The sequence below is a fragment of the Mustela nivalis genome (genome assembly GCF_964662115.1).
Source record: "Mustela nivalis genome assembly, chromosome: 3".
Lineage (NCBI taxonomy): Eukaryota > Metazoa > Chordata > Mammalia > Carnivora > Mustelidae > Mustela > Mustela nivalis.
The window spans coordinates 76,706,751-76,726,519 of record NC_139022.1 but is presented as its reverse complement, the minus strand read 5'-3'; the positions used below and the strand labels follow the sequence as shown (position 1 = coordinate 76,726,519).

The following is a 19,769-nucleotide window of genomic DNA, read 5'->3' as shown; positions in this document are numbered from 1 at the left end:
ATAGCCAACTAAATTAAAGATGGCAGGTTGGCCACATACGTCGTCTTTTTTCCTTCTCCATAGGTATTTTCACTGCTTATGAGAATGTGCTGCATTTACAAACTCAGTGTAATGCCCTGTTCCCGAGTGTGTACCCTCCAGACTTCAGGGAACATGATAACTTTGCTACCCCTCATCCCACCCAGATTCCTTATCCAGGATGCTTCTATTCATGTGATTTCTCAAGTCTGGCTTACCCTCCTTCACCTATGCAGCACTTCTCATCCTTCAAAACCCAGTTCAAATCCTGGCTTTAGAACATCTTTTCCAACTGCATTAGCCTACTCTGATCCACCTTTTCGGTAACATTTTACTTCTTTTATAATTAGTGTTTTATTTTTATGTCTGTTAGTTTGCTTCCCTAGTTAGATTTTAGAATTCTTAAGGATAAGAACATTGGACATTTCGTATCCCCTACATGACTCTCCTGTTGGGTATCTAAAAAGCAATTTGGATGGTGTCTCCAAGTCTGTTAATCTTTGCCACTAAAAACCTGTCTCTGTTCCTTTGTTTTTTGTCTCAGTTAATGCCAGAACCCTAGTAGTCATCCTTAATTATCTCTGTCTTAAAATCTGGTCTTTCACTAAGTACCACTGATTTTTATCTCCAGAACATTTCTTGAATCTTTGTTCTGTCCCCCAGTATAAACTTCCACCAAGTTTCATAGACACACCTGGGAGCCTGTGAAAATGATCTCTCTGCATGCACTCTGATACCCTTCCAAGCTTTTCTCACCACTGTAGTATATAATTCAGAGTCAGCAGGGTCTCTTAGTAAGTCTCTACAATTGTCTTTTTGCCTGCTGCTCCCCATGCTTGTGCCCTGTCAAATAAATAAATAAATAAATTTTAAAGAACTAAACAAAAACCACTTGTTAACAAAGCCGAAAGACATTAATCTGATCACCCTATAAAATAATAAGGGCTTAGCAGAGACAATAATTGATATTAATTGGTTATTATGTTTTAATCTTTTTTTGTTTTACTTTAGAAATAGGGATACAGGGATGCCTGTGTGGGCTCAGATGGTTAAGCATCTGCCTTTGGCTCAGGGTCCTGGGATTGAGTCCTGCATGGGGCTTCTTGCTCAGCTGGCAGCCTTCTTCTCCCTCTGACTGCTTGCTCAGTGGGGAGCCTGCTTCTCCCTCTGCTTGCCACTCTTCCTGATTTCTAACAAATAAACCAAATCTTTAAAAAAAAAAAAAATGAAAATAAGCGCATGTACTGTGAAACACAATGTTGTCTTTAAGTCGGTTTGTATTATATAAAAATTAATTGACTTTGTTTTAGTTATTCATTCATTCATTCTTTCATTCAATAGATTTCATATCTAGTGAGGAGCCTGGGGTGGGGCTTGAACTCAAGGCCCTGAGATCAAGACCTGAACTGAGGTCAAGAGTCATATGCTTAACTGACTGAGCCACTCAGACACCCCGGTAGTTTTGGTTTTATATGAATTTTAGGTTTACAGAAAAACTGAGCGGAAAATACATAGAGTTCCCATTTATTCCCCTCCTGCCCACAGTCTCCCCTAATATTAAAGAGCATACTTTATATAAGTGATCATTCTTTGGGTTGTGCGATTCTCTGATGAAAGGAGAATGTCTGTATCCATCATTACAGTATTATGCATAGCAGTTAACACTGCTCTAAAAATCTCGTGGTTCCCTTATTCATTCACTGGAGTGTGCCACATCTCTCTAGCCTCTGGCAACTAGTGATTTTTTTTTTTCTGGCCTTTCTCTGTATTTTGTTTTTTCCAGAATGTTATGGAATTGGTATCCTAAAATATGTAACCTTTTCAGATTGGCTGCTTTTCACTTTTGAATATGCATCTAAGGTCCCCCCTCCCCTGCCATTTTTTGGTGGATTGACAGCTCTTTCTTTTTTTTAGGGCTGAATGAATATTCCATTGTGTGAATATACACAGTTTGTTTATTCATTTACTTATTGGAGGACATCTCTGTTGCTTCTAAGTCTTGGCATTTATGAATAAAGCTCCTATAACCTTTATGTGCAAGTTGTGTTTGGATTAGATTTTCAGCTCATTTAGATAAATATCAAGGAACATGATTGCTGGATTTTATGGTGAGAATATTTAGTTTTGTAAGAAAGAGACACCATGCTAACACTAATCAAAAGAAAGTTGGAGTAGCTTATATTAATTTGAGATAAAGCAGACTTTCGACCAAGGGAAATTATTAAGGGTAAAGAGAATAATTATATAATAGAAGGGTTAATTCTCTAAGAAGACCTAATAATCATTGATGTGCATGTGCCCAACAACAAATCATAAGAATACGTTGCCACCAACAATAAATGGGAATTCTGGTTGTGCCATATCCTTGCCAGCATTTGGTATTGTCAGGTGTGTAATCGCATCTCATTGTTTCAATCTGCGGTCCCCAGATGATGGTGTGATGTTGATCATCTCCTCATATGCTTACTTGGTATCTGTATAGCTTATTTGGTGAGGTCTCTTCAGATCTTTTGCCCACTTTTAAATTGGGTTGTTTCCTTAATGTTGAGTTTTGGGAGTTTTTTGTATATTTTGCATAACAGTCCTTTGTCAGAAATGTATTTTCCAAGTGTTTTCTCTGTAATTTCTCTTTTTTCATTTTTTTTTTTTAAGATTTTATTTTTTTGAGAAAGAGAGCTTAAGCAAGGGGGAGGGGCAGAGGGAGAAGCAGACTCCCCACAGAGCAGAGAGTCCAATGCCAGGCACTGTCCCAGGACCCTGGGATCATGACCTGAGCCAAAGGCAGACACTTAACTGACTGAGCCACCCAGGTGCTCCTTGAGTGTCTTCCGGTAAGTATTATAACAAAGTCCAGCTTACCAATGGTTTTCTTCATGGATTGTGTTTGGGGTTGTGTCTAAAACATCTATCAAACACATGGTGGTCACTAAGATTTTCTCTCAGTTATTTTCTGGTAGTTTTATAGTTTTGTATTTTTACATGTGGGTCCATGATCAGTTTTGAGTTAATCTTTTTGTAAGGTCTGGATTTCCCTCCCTCCATCCCTCCTTTCCTTCCTTCATATGGATGCCCATTTATTGAAAAGAGTATTCAGGGGCGCCTGGATGGCTCAGTTGTGATTGGCTCAGGTCATGATCCCTGCGTCCTGGGATTGAGCCCCACATCAGACTTCCTGCTCAGTCAGGGGCCTGCTTCTCCCTCTCCGACTCCCCCTGCTTCTGTGCCCTCTCTCACTGTCTCTCTCTCTCTCTCTCTGTCAAGTAAATAAAATTAAATCTTGGAAAAAAAAAAAAAAAGACTATTCGTTGAATTGCCTTTGCTCCTTTGTCAAAAGATCACTGGGCTGTATTTGTGTGGGTTTGTTTTGGACTCTATTCTGTTGATCTGTTCTTTTATCAGTAACCCCTCTGTCTTGACTACTGTAGCTTTCTAGTGACTAATGAAGTTGGATAGTGTCAGTACTCTTTGTTTTTCAATATTGTGTTGGCCATTCTGAGACTTTTACCTTTCCATGTAAACTTTAGAAGTGGTTTGTTGATGGCCTCAAAATAACTTGCTGATACTTTGATTGGCATTGTGTTGAGTCTATAGATCAAGATGGAAAGAACTGACATCTTGACAGTAGTTAAGTCTTCCAATCCATGTATATGGAATATTTCTCCATTTGTTTAGATCTTTGCTGTCTTTCATCAGAGTTGTGTAGTTTTCTTCATTTAGATCTTGTGCATTGATTTATACCAAAGTATTTCAGTTTTTGTGTACTAACATAAGTTATTTTTGGAAGGCTTCTTTTTTTCTCTTTTCTTTTCTTTTGTCTGTTCCTTTGGATTTTTTTTACAGAGTGATATCATGTGTGTAAAGACAGTTCTGTTTCTTCCCAGTCTGTATACCTTTTATTTCTTGTTGCATTAGCTAGGACTTCCAGCATGATGTTTAATAGGAATGGTGAGAGGGGACCTCCTTGCCGTATTTAGCATCTAGTTTATCACAATTAAATATGTTAGCAATGGGTTTTTGTTCTTTATCAAGTTATTCCTAGTATAATGGTAATTCTTTCTCATGAATGGTATTGGGTTTTGTCAGATGTTTTTCCTGCATTTATTAATATCATATGGTTTTTCTTTAGACTGGGATGTAATAGATTATGTCGATTTTTTTTTGAACATTGAATCAGCCTTGCATACCTTGAATAAGTCACATTTGGTGTTAATACAGTAGTTATTTTTATACAGTTTTGGATGTATTTCCTAATATTTTGTTGAGGATTTTTGCATCCACATTCATGAGAGATGTTGGTCTGTAGTTTTTTTGTAATGTCATTATTTCTGGTATTAGGCACATGCTGACCTCTTTAGAGTAAGGAAGTATTCCCTCTGTAAGGAAGTATTCCCTCTGTTTTGTTTTCTTGAGAGATTGTAGAAAATCGGAGAGATTTCTTCCGTAAATTGCTGGTAGACTTCATCAGTGAGCCCATCTGGGCTTTGTGTTTTCTATTTTGCAAGGTTATTAATTATGAATTCAATTTCTTGAATAAAGGCCTTTTCAGATAATCTGTTCTTGTGTTTTATTAGAGTGTGTCTTTTGAGGAATTCATCCATTTCACCTAGTTTTTTGAATTTGTGGGCATAGAGATGTTCTTAATATTCTTCTTAATGTCTGTGGGATCAGTAATGATGTCCCTTTTCATTTCTGATACTAGTAATTTGTGTCTTCTCTTTTTCTTTGTTAACCTTGATAGACGTTTATTAATTTTATTGATGTTTTCAAAGAACCAGAATTTTTGTTTCATTGATTTTTTTAATTAATTTCTCTTTTTCAGTTTCATTGATTTATACTCTAAATTCTCTTTTTTTTCCTGTAGTCTTTGAATTTAATTTGCTCTTTTCTAAGGTAAAGGTTTAGATTACTGATTTTACACTTTTGTAATATATGCATTCAGTGCTCCAGATTCTCCTCTAAGCACTTTTACTGTGACCCAAAAATATTTTGCCAAGTTGTGTTTTCACTTAGTTGAAAATATTTAAATTTTTCTTTTTTTTTTTGACCCATGCACTACTTAAAATTGTGTTGTTTAATCTCCCAAGGATTTGGGGGTTTCCAGCAATATTTCTGTTACTGATTTTTAGTTTAATTTCATTGTAGTCTAAGATCATACTTTGGGTGATTTCTGTTCTTTTAAATTTATTATGATGTGTTTTGGGTCCAGAACATGATCTGTCTTGGTGAATGTTCCATGTTGGCTCAAAAAGACTATATATTTTGCTGCAATTGGATGAAATAGTCGATAGGTGTCAAATATGTCCAGTTGATGGTGCTGTTGAGTTCAACTGCCCTTACTGATTTTCTGCCTGTTGGATCTGTCCATTACTGATAAGGGATCTTGATGTCTCCAACTGTCCTAGTGGACTAATACTTTTATCCTTGTAGTTGTATCTTTTTTTAAACTTGGGTATTTTAGTGTTATGCTTTTGGGCATATACACATTAAGGATTATCATGTCTTGGAGAATTAACTATTTTTATAATTTTCTCTAATAATTGTCCTTGTTTTGAAATCTGCTTTATTTGAAAGTAGTATAGCTACTATAGCTTTCTTTCCATTAGTGTTACATGGTATGTTTTTACCACTTTAACCTATCTGTGTCTGTATGTAAAGTGAGTTTCTTTGAGACAATGTATAGTTGGATTTGGTTTTACATTCACCCTGACAGTCTCTCTTAATAGGTGTGTTTCAGCCATTGATGTTTAAAGTGATTGAAACAGTTGGAGTAACATCTACCATATCTGTTACTGTATTCTGTTTATTGTCCAGTTTTTGTCCTTTTTTTGTTTTCCACTCTTTTGGACTTCTGGTATTATATTCTGTTAGTTTTTTTTTTTTTTTTCCTCAGTATATCCTCAATTAGCATGTCTGTGATACTTTTTAAAACTTTCTTTAGTGGTTACATTGAAGTTTGCAATAATAACGTTTGCAATACTAACCAAGCTTTCTTTCAAATATTGTTGTACTTTACATATAGTACAAGTACCTTATAACAAGGTATTTCCAGTTCTTTAGTCCTGTCCCTTTTGACCTGTTAATTATTTTATTAATCTGCAAGGTGTAATCACTGGATATATTGTGGCACCTATTTTGAGGAAACTATGATGTTAGATCTGTTAAGAATAGTAATAGGGAGGTGTGCCTGGTTGGCTCAATGGGTTAAGCCTCTGCCTTCAGCTCAGGTCATGATCTCAGGGTCTTGGGATCAAGCTCTCTGCTCAGCGGGGAGCCTGCTTCCCCAGTCTCTCTCTGCCTACTTGTGATCTCTGTCTGTCAAATCAATCAGTCAATCAATCAATCAATCAATCTTTTTTTTAAAAGAATAATAGGGAAAGATGTTATTTAACTTTTATTAATTTCTTGTCTAATATTTTTCCTTTCTTTATCTAGATCCAAGTTTCTGACCTATATAAATTTCCTCCTTTCTGACAAATAATCTTTTAGTATTTCTTGCAAGACAGGTTTCCTCAGTTTATATTTGCTTGAGGATCTCTTATTTCTCATTCAGTTTTGAAGGTAATTTCACTGAATACAGAATTCTAAGTATATGGATTTTTAACTTTTTTTAAGGTTTACTTTTTCTTTCTTTCTTTCTTTCTTTTCTTTAACTAATCTCTACACAGTGTGGGACTTGAACTCACAACTCCAAGATCAAGAGTGGTATGCTCTTCTGATTCAGCCAGCCAGCCAGCCAACTCTTAATTATTTCGCTCTACTTCTCTTGTTTGCATAGTTTCTGAAGAGAATTCTGATAGAATTTTTCCTTACTCTTTTATAAGTAATTGTCCCTTGCTTCTTGGATATTTTGTTCTTTGAAATTTTTTTGGTTTTGTTTTTGCATTTCAGTTTTGGAAGTTTCTACTGACATTTCTTCAAGCTCATTTGTTAGTTTGTTTTGTTGTTGTTGTTGCGTCCAGTCTAAAAATAAGCCCATTGACGGCATTTTTGCATTTTAGCGATTTTGATTTATAGCATTTCCTTTTGATTCCTAGTATTTCCAACCCTCTGTTTATGTTATATACATAAGTTCTTGGATGTTGTCTGCTTTTTCCATTAGATTCCTTAGCATATATTTTTTAAAGATTTATTTATTTTATTTACTTCAGAGTGAGAGAGCACGAGAAGGGAGAGGGTCTGAGGGAGAAGCAGACTCCCTGCTGAGCAGGGAGCCCAGTGCAGGACTCCATGCCGGGACTCCCAAGATCATGACCAGAGCCGAAGGCAGCCACTTAACCAACGGAGCCACCCAGGCACCCTCCTTAGCATATTTTTAAAAAGATTTGTTTGTGTATTTGAGAGAGAGTGTGTGACAGAGAGGGCACACGCAGGAGTGGGAAAAGGGCAGAGGGTGAGAACCTTCAAGCTGACTCCCCCATTGAGCAAGGGGCTTTATACTGCGACCCATGAGACCGCGACCTGAGCCAAAACCCAAGTTGGCTGCTCAACCTACTGAGGCACCAAGGCACTCCATGAATACTTAGCATTTTAATCATAGTTTAAATTCCTAGTCTGATAATTCCGTATCCTTGGTATACCTGAGTATGGTTCTCATGCTTGCTCTGTCTCTTCAGACTACACTTTTAATATGCCCTGTAATTTTTTTTTTTTTTTTGAAAGCCGGACATGATGGTACTAGGCAAAAGGAGCTGAGATAAATATGCCTTTAGAGTGAGATTTTGTTTATCCACCTAGAAAAGGCTCAACTGTGTTATTCTAGGCAGTTGCTGTAGGTGTCAGAGGCTAAGATTTACTCTGGTGTCTTCGGTTTTGTCTCCTGTGGTGTTTTGGGTTTCCCTAGTTACTACTTAAAATCTTTTAAAAAATGAAGTTTTTTTCAGTTTCATAAGAGCTCTACTGATGCAACAGTAAGGAATTAGGGGAATAGGAAGTGCTAATCATAGATGATTGCTTTTTAATCTTTTAACCTCTTACTGTGTCTGTGCCCTGGACTATTGTAGACACTATATTTTTTGTTCTAGAATGTCCTTTAGGGGTGCCTGGGTGGTTCTCTCGTTTAATCATCTGACTTTGGCTCAGGTTATCTTGGAGCCCTGGGATCAAGGCACCCCCACACCCCCCCCCCACACTGCCCTCATTCAGTGGGGATTTGGCTTGTCCCTTTAGTACCCACGCCCACCTCCCCTATGCTCACTCATTTGCTCGCTTTCAAATAAATAAATAAAATCTTTAAAATGCTATTTATTCTTTGAGATTTTGTTTATTCTTCATGAGCAAATTGTTTTAATTAGCATTTAAAATAATTGCTTTAAAATCTGTGCTAAATTGAGAGGCACCTGGGTGGTTTAGCCAGTTGAGCGTCTGCCTTCAGCTCAGGTTATGATCTCAGGGTTCTGGGATTGAGTCCTGCATTGGGCTCCCTGCTCAGAGGACAGCCTGATTCTCTCTCTCCCTCTGTTCCTACCCCTGCTTGTGTGTACACTCTCTCTTTCTCAAATAAATAAAATCTTGAAAAAATTAAAATCTGTGCTACATCAAAAGTATTTCATCTTAAAGTTGCCTACATTTGATTCCCTTTTGAGCATTGTTTTGCTTTCCTATTTCTTTACAGGTCTGTGAAATTTGGATTATATTCTGGACACTATAAGTGGTATCTAACAGAGCCTGTCTGTGTTATGTTCCTCCAGAGATTGTTGATTTTTTTTTTTTAAGATTTTTTTTTTTTTTTTTTTTTTTTTTTGACAGCACAAGTAGGTGAAACAGCAGGCAGAGGGAGAGAGGGAGAAGCAGTCTCCCTGCTGAGCAGGGAACCTGATGTGGGGCTCTATCTCAGGACCCTGGGATCATGCCCTGAGCCAAAGGCAGACGCTTAACCAACTGAGCCTCCTAGGTGCCCCTTGAGGAGAGTAGAGTGTATATACCAGTCTGAGATTTCCTCCTTTGGCTTTCTCCTTTTCTGCACTTCTCCCCTTTTCTATATGCTGTGGTTGTCTTAACTCTGTCCTCTAATTCTTCAAGCATCAAGACTGTAGTTCTCTGTTTAGCCAAATTTCTCTCCTCTGGCAGCCACTGGGGCCTCCCTGCAGGCCAAGTGCTGTAAATAAAAAGTTACTTAGGGTCTTCCTGTCTTCTAAGTATTGATGTTCTCTCCAGTTTTTAGTTACTTGTGGTCACTTTACAGTGTCTTCGGGTAGTAGTGTTGTAATATTTTGCCCAGGATTTATAGTTCCATCAGTGGGAGAAATGATCTAAGAGGAACTGTTCAGCTGATACTGGATAGTGGAAGTTCTCCATGGTAGCAGTGGAAGTTGGAATTACAGTAGCCTTAAAATAACTAGTATTTATATAGTATTTCCTTGTCATAAAAAGAGCTTAAGGTAGATTATCTGATCCATCATGATTGTTAATAATATAGTAGGCAAAAGACCAATGCGTATGTGCTACTACATTTAGTGCTAAGAGTCTGGGCAGGAAGTGAATTTGGATTCTAAATTGAATATAAGATGTGTATTCGGATAAAGCAAAAAGTTGGGGAGGAAGGCAGTAGTGAAAACTTTAGATATGGAATGAAAAGCAGAATTTTGTGCCTTTGAGATGAGACTGTCAGCAGGTAAATGGGCACCAAGAATAAATACATAAACTGTCTTGTCTACATGTTTCTTTAAATTTTAGTGTAAGCTTCCTTGGATCCTTGGAAAAGGATTGCCTACTCTCTCTACCTTTTTTTTTTTTTTTAAGATTTTATTTATTTATTTGACAGACAGAGATAACACGTAGGCACAGAGGCAGGCAGAGAAAGAAGGGAGGAAGCAGGCTTCCTGCTGAGCTGATAGCCCATGTGGGATTCAATCCCAGGACCTTGAGATCATGCCCTGAGCCAAAGGCAGAGGCTTTAACCCACTGAGCCACCCAGGTGCCCCTAAATTTTAGTGTAAGCTTCCTTGGATCCTTGGAAAAAGATTGCCTACTCTCTCTTTTTATAAATTAGGTCACACAGTGTCAACATCTGCTTGTTTCACTGTATTTTTTTATTCTTCACTTTTTTAAAGCTTTAAAAAAATAATTTTCATATCATCACAGTTTGTAATTTTTAAAAACTTAGTTTCTGTTTATTTACTATACTGTAAGCTTCATGAAGAGAGATACCATGTTTTTGTATGCCCAGCTCTTGGCCCAGTGCCTGACACATGTTAGATGTCCATATTTGTTGAGGAATGAATGAAAACAAGTACACGCATGTATGCACATGTGTGTGCACACACACACACAGAGTACCAAGGAGTACAAGTAAGAGTTACAAAAATCTGTTATAGTCAGTCTAAAACTCTTTAGTACAGTTGAGGTTTTTATTAACCTAGATATGAGGGATGTCATAGGCGTGAGTTGAAAGTTAATGTAGGACAGTTCCAAACTGGGAGGAGGAGTGGAGTGGCAAGAAGATTTGGGAAAATTAGTAGAATAATACTGGTAAGAGTTGATAACTACTTTGTATATTAGCAGTGAAAATTTTTTTTATAAATACAGAAAAGGCTATAGGATATGTGGAAATATATATTTAAAGACTTAAGTCTAGGCGGGTAGATAGTATGGAGACCCAGAAAATACACAGAACAGGATATTTGAACAGAGTATCATATCTGATGAGAGCAGTTTGAAAAGGATGATTCAGGCAGTCTAGAGTAGTAAGATGTCTCCACATGGAGACGAGTGATGAAAAGCATTCAGTGCTTTTCATTTCTTCTGTGTTTCAGTATTCCAACATCCCAAAATAAAGGAGGGAGTTAAAAAGAAGTATTTATAGGCTATTATAATCAGATTCTTTATAATAAAACCTTCTCGTTCCACAGCTCTTGGATAAGCACAAGAATACAGAAAGCATGGTGGAGCTTCTGGACTTGTATCAGATGGAGGATGAAGCCTATAGCAGCCTTGCAGAAGCCACAACTGAATTATATCAGTATTTACTACAGCCATTCCGAGACATGAGAGAGCTTGCCATGCTACGGAGACAACAGATCAAGGTATCTTTTTTTTTTTTTTAGACCTACATGATTCCCTGCCTGTTTCAAAGTTCTCAGACTGGCTGGCCATAGAGGAGCTTTTTAAAAATGCAGATAGCTGATCCTTTGTCCCCAAAGATTCTATTTTGGTCGATTCAAATTATATAGAACCTGCGCCCCTCATTTTAGAGTATCTCAATGGTGATTCTGTTGAGTAACCAGGAATGAGAAGAGCCTAGAAAGTGAAGTTGTGGATGTATTGAGAAATCCCCATCTTCCCCCTTTATCCTGTACTTTTCTTCTCTGTTCCTCCCATACAATGTTTTGGGGACTGTGTGGCCTTATATTTCTTTACCAGAAGTTTTGGGAACATTTCTTCTGGGTAGGCCTTATTTTGAAAGTTACAATAAAGGGATGCCTAGGTGGCTCAGTCAGTTAAACATCTGACTTTGGCTCAGGTCATGATCCCCGGGTCCTGGGATTGAGCCCCACATTGGGCTCCGTACCCAGCAGAAAGCCTGCTTCTCTCTCTTCCTCTGCTTGACACTCCCCCTTCTTGTGTTCTCTGTGTCAAATAAATAAATAAAATCTTAAAGAAAAAAATCTTTAAAAAAATCTTAAAGAAAAAAAAGTTATAAGAATTTAATGTCAGAGTTTCCAAAAATGTTTTTATAAGTATTATTTATTTTAAAGTGGGCAAAGGAAGAGGGAGACAGAATCTTAAGCATGCCCTGTGCTAAGGGTGGAGCCGACGCAAGGCTCCATCCCAGGACTCTGAGATCATGAGCCAAAACCAAGACTGGGCTGCTAAACCTACTTAGCTAGGAGGGCAACCCATTAGATACTTAAGAGGCACCTGGATGGCTCAATTGTTAAGCGTCTTTCTTCAGTCCAAGTCGGTCCTGGGATCAAGCCCCACATTGGGCTCCCTACTCTTGCGAGGCCTGCTTTTCCTTCTCCCACTGTCCCTTCTTGTGTTCCCTCTCTTGGTGTCTCTCTCTGTCAAATAAATAAAATCTTTTTAAAAAAATAATCTATGATCTGGAGGTGTCTTCGGGCTTAAAATGAGTTTCTTGTAGGCAACATATAGATGGGTTTTGTTTTTTTATCCATTCTGATACACTGTGTCTTTTGATTGGGGCATTTAGCCCATTAACATTCAGGGTAACTATTGAGAGATATGAATTTCGTGCCATTGTATTGCCTGTAGGGTGACTGTTACTGTATATGGTCTCTGTTCCTTTCTGATCTACCACTTGTAGGCTCTCTCTTTACTTAGAGGACCCCTTTCAATATTTCCTGTAGAGCTGGTCTGGTGTTTGCAAATTCTTTCAGTTTTTGTTTGTCCTGGAAGCTTTTAATCTCTCCTTCTATTTTCAATGATAGCCTAGCTGGATATAGTATTCTTGCCTGCATGTTTTTCTTGTTTAGTGCTCTGAAAATATCATGCCAGCTCTTTCTGGCCTGCCAGGTCTCTGTGGATAAGTCAGCTGCCAATCTAATATTTTTACCATTGTATGTTACAGACTTCTTTTCCCGGGCTGCTTTCAGGATTTTCTCTTTGTCACTGAGACTTGTAAATTTTACTATTAGGTGATGGGGTGTGGGCCTATTCTTATTGATTTTGAGGGGCGTTCTCTGAACCTCCTGAATTTTGATGCTCGTTCCCTTTGCCATATTGGGGAAATTCTCCCCAACAATTCTCTCCAGTATACCTTCTGCTCCCCTCTCTCTTTCTTCTTCTTCTGGAATCCCAATTATTCTAATGTTGTTTCGTCTTATGGTGTCACTTATCTCTCGAATTCTCCCCTCGTGAGGGGGTGGAAAAGAATTTACCATGCTAATGGACATCAGAAGAAAGCAGGAGTGGCAATCCTTATATCAGATCAATTAGATTTTAAGCCAAAGACTGTAATAAGAGATGAGGAAGGACACTATATCATACTCAAAGGGTCTGTCTAACAAGAAGATCTAACAATTTTAAATATCTATGCCCCCAACGTGGGAGCAGCCAACTATATAAACCAATTAATAACAAAATCAAAGAAACACATCAACAACAATACAATAATAGTAGGGGACTTTAACACTCCCCTCACTGAAATGGACAGATCATCCAAGTAAAAGATCAGCAAGGAAATAAAGGCCTTAAACGACACACTGGACCAGATGGACATCACAGATAATATTCAGAACATTTCATCCCAAAGCAACAGAATACACATTCTTCTCTAGTGCACATGGAACATTCTCCAGAATAGATCACATCCTCGGTCCTAAATCAGGACTCAACCGGTATCAAAAGATTGGGATCATTCCCTGCATATTTTCAGACCACAATGCTCTAAAGCTAGAACTCAACCACAAAAGGAAGTTTGAAAAGAACCCAAATACATGGAGACTAAACAGCATCCTTCTAAAGAATAAATGGGTCAACCGGGAAATTAAAGAAGAATTGAAAAAAATCATGGAAACAAATGATAATGAAAATACAACGGTTCAAAATCTGTGGGACACAACAAAGGCAGTCCTGAGAGGAAAATATATAGCGGTACAAGCCTTTCTCAAGAAACAGGAAAGGTCTCAGGTACACAACCTAACCCTACACCTAAAGGAGCTGGAGAAAGAACAAGAAAGAAACCCTAAGCCCAGCAGGAGAAGAGAAATCATAAAGATCAGAGCAGAAATCAATGAAATAGAAACCAAAAAAACAATAGAGCAAATCAACGAAACTAGGAGCTGGTTCTTTGAAAGAATTAATAAAATTGATAAACCCCAGCCCGACTTATCAAAAAGAAAAGAGAAAGGACCCAAATAAATAAAATCATGAATGAAAGAGGAGAGATCACAACTAACACCAAAGAAATACAAACTATTATAAGAACATACTATGAGCAACTCTACGCCAACAAATTTGACAATCTGGAAGAAATGGATGCATTCCTAGAAACATATAAACTACCACAACTGAACCAGGAAGAAATAGGAAGCCGGAACAGACCCATAACCAGTAAGGAGATTGAAACAGTCATTAAAAATCTCCAAACAAACAAAAGCCCAGGGCCAGACGGCTTCCCGGGGGAATTCTACCAAACATTTAAAGAAGAACTAATTCCTATTCTCCTGAAACTGTTCCAAAAAATAGAAATGGAAGGAAAACTTCCAAACTCATTTTATGAGGCCAGCATCACCTTAATCCCAAAACCAGACAAGGATCCCATCAAAAAAGAGAGCTATAGACCAATATCCTTGATGAACACAGATGCGAAAATACTCAACAAAATACTAGCCAATCGGATTCAACAGTACATTAAAAGGATTATTCACCACGACCAAGTGGGATTTATTCCAGGGCTGCAAGGTTGGTTCAACATCCGCAAATCAGTCAATGTGATACAACACATCAATAAAAGAAAGAACAGGAACCATATGATACTCTCAATAGATGCTGAAAAAGCATTTGACAAAGTACAACATCCCTTCCTGATCAAAACTCTTCAAAGTGTAGGGATAGAGGGCACATACCTCAATATCATCAAAGCCATCTATGAAAAACCCACCGCAAATATCATTCTCAATGGAGAAAAACTGAAAGCTTTTCTGCTAAGGTCAGGAACACGGCAGGGATGTCCATTATCACCACTGCTATTCAACATAGTACTAGAGGTCCTAGCCTCAGCAATTAGACAACAAAAGGAAATTAAAGGCATCCAAATCGGCAAAGAAGTCAAATTATCACTCTTCGCAGATGATATGATACTATATGTGGAAAGCCCAAAAGACTCCACTCCAAAACTGCTAGAACTTGTACAGGAATTCAGTAAAGTGTCAGGATATAAAATCAATGCACAGAAATCAGTTGCATTTCTCTACACCAACAGCAAGACAGAAGAAAGAGAAATTAAGGAGTCAATCCCATTTACAATTGCACCCAAAACCATAAGATACCTAGGAATAAACCTAACCAAAGAGGCACAGAATCTATACTCAGAAAACTATAAAGTACTCATGAAAGAAATTGAGGAAGACAGAAAGAAATGGAAAAATGTTCCATGCTCCTGGATTGGAAGAATAAATATTGTGAAAATGTCTATGCTACCTAAAGTAATCTACACATTTAATGCAATTCCTATCAAAGTACCCTCCATCTTTTTCAAAGCAATGGAACAAATAATGCTAAAACTTATATGGAACCAGAATAGACCTCGAATAGCCAAAGGGATATTGAAAAAGAAAGCCAAAGTTGGTGGCATCACAATTCTGGACTTCAAGCTCTATTACAAAGCTGTCATCATGAAGACAGCATGGTACTGGCACAGAAACAGACACATAGATCAGTGGAACAGAATAGAGAGCCCAGAAATAGACCCTCAACTCTACAGTCAACTAATCTTTGACAAAGCAGGAAAGAATGTCCAATGGAAAAAAGACAGCCTCTTCAATAAATGATGCTGGGAAAACTGGACAGCCACATGCAGAAAAATGAAATTGGACCATTTCCTTACACCACACACAAAAATAGACTTAAAATGGATGAAGGACCTCAATGTGTGAAAGGAATCCATCAAAATCCTTGAGGAGAACACAGGCAGCAACTTCTTCGACCTCAGCCGCAGCAACATCTTCCTAGGAACAACGCCAAAGGCAAGGGAAGCAAGGGCAAAAATGAACTATTCGGATTTCATCAAGATCAAAAGCTTTTGCACAGCAAAGGAAACAGTTAACAAAATCAAAAGACAACTGACAGAATGGGAGAAGATATTTGCAAACGACATATCAGATAAAGGACTAGTGTCCAGAATCTATAAAGAACTTAGCAAACTCAACACCCACAGAACAAATAATCCAATCAAGAAATGGGCAGAGGACATGAACAGACATTTCTGCAAAGAAGACATCCAAATGGCCAACAGACACATGAAAAAGTGCTCCATATCACTCGGCATCAGGGAAATACAAATCAAAACCACAATGAGATATCACCTCACACCAGTCAGAATGGCTAAAATAAACAAGTCAGGAAATGACAGATGCTGGCGAGGATGTGGAGAAAGGGGAATCCTCCTACACTGTTGGTGGGAATGCAAGCTGGTGCAGCCACTCTGGAAAACAGCATGGAGGTTCCTCAAAATGTTGAAAATAGAACTGCCCTATGACCCAGCAATTGCACTATTGGGTATTTACCCTAAACATACAAACATAGTGATCCAAAGGGGCACGTGCACCCGAATGTTTATAGCAGCAATGTCCACAATAGCCAAACTACGGAAAGAACCTAGATGTCCATCAACAGATGAATGGATCAAGAAGATGTGGTATATATACACAATGGAATACTATGCAGCCATCAAAAGAAATGAAATCTTGTCATTTGCGACAACATGGATGGAACTAGAGCGTATCATGCTTAGCGAAATAAGTCAAGTGGAGAAAGACAACTATCATATGATCTCCCTGATATGAGGAAGTGGTGATGCAACATGGGGGCTTAAGTGGGTAGGAGAAGAATCAATGAAACAGGATGGGATTGGGAGGGAGACAAACTATAAGTGACTCTGAATCTCACAAAACAAACTGATGGTTGCTGGGGGGAGGGGGTTTGGGAGAAGGAGATGGGATTATGGACATTGGGGAGGGTATGTGCTTTGGTGAGTGCTGTGAAGTGTGTATACCTGGTGATTCACAGACCTGTACCCCTGGGGATAAAAATATATGTTTATAAAAAATTAAAAAAAATAATCTATGAGATAGCTTTCATGGGTAAAGTGTCCTTTACATTTTTGAGGCAGGTGTTCTGATGTTTTTCTTTGCATGGTGTTCTTTTAGCTTCTCTTTTTTTAAATCTGTGTTTTTGTCGAAATTACAGAGATACAGCCTTAGCTCTGTAAAATTTTATCCTGAACCTTTGGCAAGATACCAAGGGATGAAGCTTAAGCTGTATTTATAGAGAAATTTATAGTTATTAGTGAAGAAAGTTCTAAAATCAGTCATCCAAACTTTCACCCTAAGAAGCTAGAAAAAGAGAGCAAGTTAAACCCAAAAAACTAAGAGTGGGGTCCCTGAAAAAAAGAAATGATAGATTGAAGAAAAGATCACTGAAACCAAAACCTGGTTGTCTGGGGCGGGGGGCGGGGAACTCTATATTTTATAAACCTAGCTGAATTTTTTTTTTTTAAGCCCCACATTATCTGTTAGGACTGAAAGTACAGATATAATTACAGATTCTATAAATGTTAAAGTTAATAAAGACAGATGAACAGATTGGTACCAATACATGGTCTGATTTAGATGAAATGGATACATTTCTTAGAAAAAATGAAAGTTATCAAAGTAATTTCAAGGAGAAATAGAATAATATAGGGAGCACTGTATTAACAGAGTAGAGTTCATAATTCAGAACATTCCTATAAAGAAATCGACAAGTCCAGAACACATTGGAGAATTTATGAAACATGTAAAGAAGAAATAATGCAAAATCTGCACAAACTCAGAAAACAAGGGAGGGAATACTTCCCAACTAATTTTTTAGGCCAGCATTATCCTGATACCAAAATCAAATGATGTTACAGAAAAAAGAGAACTAGAGATAGATGACCCTCATGAATATAGATGCAGTAATTCTTAACATGATCTTAAAAAATAGGGTCTAATAGGGACATCTGGGTACTCAGTCATTGAGCATGTGCCTTCAGTTTAGGTCATGATCCCAGGGTCCTGAGGATTGAGCCCTGCGTAGGGCTCCCTGCTTAGCAGGGAGTTTGCTTCTCTTTGCTGTGCTCCTCCCTACCTCACTCTCTCTGAAATAAATAAATCTTTTAAAAAATAAGATCTAGTAATCTATAAAAATAATACAGTATATATGAATAGGGTTTATCTCAAATGCAAGGTTGTTTTAACATTCAGAAATAAACCAGTATAATTTACCATATTAGACTAAAGTGAAAAAACCAGTATATTTCTATGGATGCAGAAAAGCAATTAACAAAATTCAGTATCCATTCATGGTAAAAACCCAGCACACTAGGAAGAAAAGGGATTTCCTTGACCTGATAGGGTGCGTATGAAAAGCCTACCTAACATCATATATGATGGTGAATGACTAAATTCTTATACCTGTGATTGGGAACACGGCAAGATTGTTTACTCTCACCACTTTAATTCAGTATTTTTCTGGAGTTCATAGCCAGAAAAAGTAAAAGGTATATAAATTAGAAGAACAAAATAAAGCTATCTGTACTTACAGATAATGTAATCATGTATATAAAATGTACTAAGGGTTTTTTTTTTTTTTTTTAAGATTCCATTTATGGGGTGCTTGGGTGGCTCAGTCAGTTAAACGTTTACTTTTGGCTCAGGTCATAATCCTATGGTCCCAGAATCAAGCCACACATCAAGCTCCCTGCTCAGCTGAGAGCCTGCTTCTCCCTCTCCCTCTACCCCTGCCCACCACCCCACCTCATGCTTGTGCTCTCTTTCTTGCTCTATCTCAAATAAATAAATAAAATCTTCAAAAAAAAAAAAATTCCATTTCTCTGTTTGACAGGGAAAGAGAGAGAGAACACAAGCATGGGGAGCCACCCAGCTGTCCCTCTCCTAAGGGACCTTTAGCCAAAAAACCTGTTGAAATAATATGTAAATTTAGTTACAAGGTTAATGTTAAAAATTCAATTGCATTTTCTAATCTTTTAGAAATGAAAATTACAGAGGTGCCTGGGTGGCTCAGGGGGTTAAAGCCTCTACCTTCTGCTCAGGTCAGGATCCCAGGGTCCTGGGATCGAGCCCCGCATTGGGCTCTCTGCTTGGCAGGGAGCCTGCTTCATCCTCTCTCTCTGCCTGCCTCTCTGCTTACTTGTGATCTTTGTCAAATAAATAAAAGTCTTTAGAAAAGAAAATAACAGAAACTTTAAAATACCATTATAAGCATCTCTGGACATGAACTCTTCATGAATGTATTTTACAAAATATATGAAAGTTCTGTCTTCTGAAAATTGCAAAGCTTTGCTGAGGGACAATAAGTGTACCGTAAGAAATGGGAAGATCATGTTAATAGTATGGAAGACTCAGTAATGTTTAGATGTCAGTTTTCAGTTGATCTAGATTCAAATTAAAATTCTAGTAAGTTTCTCCCCCCAGAAACTGACAAACGAATTACAAATTTTTATGGAAAGGCAGAGTATAGCTTTAACAATTTTGAAAAAGATAAAATTGGAGGGCTTATTACCTGACTTGAAAACTTCTGGAAAACTAGTCAAATCCAGAAACAGATACATGGTTATATAGTAAGTTTTTCACGAAGGTGACCGAGCAGTTAAGTGGGGGAAGGAATAATCTTTCCACGAAATGGTACCAGAACAACTGCATACCCACATTAAAAAAAATTGATCTGAGTTCTTATACCATATGGAAAAATTAACTTCAAATCCATTTTAGACCTAAACAGACTCTCATGTTCTCAAATGTGTTTAAGAGGGGTGCCTGGGTGGCTCAGTAAGTGTCAACTCTTTATTTTGACTCAGGTCATGATCTCAAGGTCATGAGGTCAAGCCCTGTTTTGGCTCAGTGCTAGATGTAGAGCCTGTTTAAGATAGTTACCTCTCTTCCTCTCCCTGCCACCACTCCCCTACTTCTCTCTTTAAAAAAAAAAAATTTTAATGTAAGAAAATGTAGAAAGTTTTGACAATTTTGGGAAAGAAAAGGTAAAGACTTTTTAGGATGCAGAAAAGTTAAGCCACAAACTTTTTTTTTTTTTTG

General features: G+C 37.8%; 1 protein-coding gene across 1 annotated transcript in view; it reads left to right on the top strand.

The window, feature by feature from the left end:
• JMY (junction mediating and regulatory protein, p53 cofactor) overlaps positions 1–19,769 on the top strand; it is a 110,971-nt gene that overhangs the window by 28,086 nt on the left and 63,116 nt on the right. Inside the window, exon 2 of the mRNA XM_082724774.1 lies at positions 10,866–11,039. Coding sequence (XP_082580900.1) covers positions 10,866–11,039 — 174 coding nt within the window. The remainder of the gene's footprint in view (positions 1–10,865; positions 11,040–19,769) is intronic.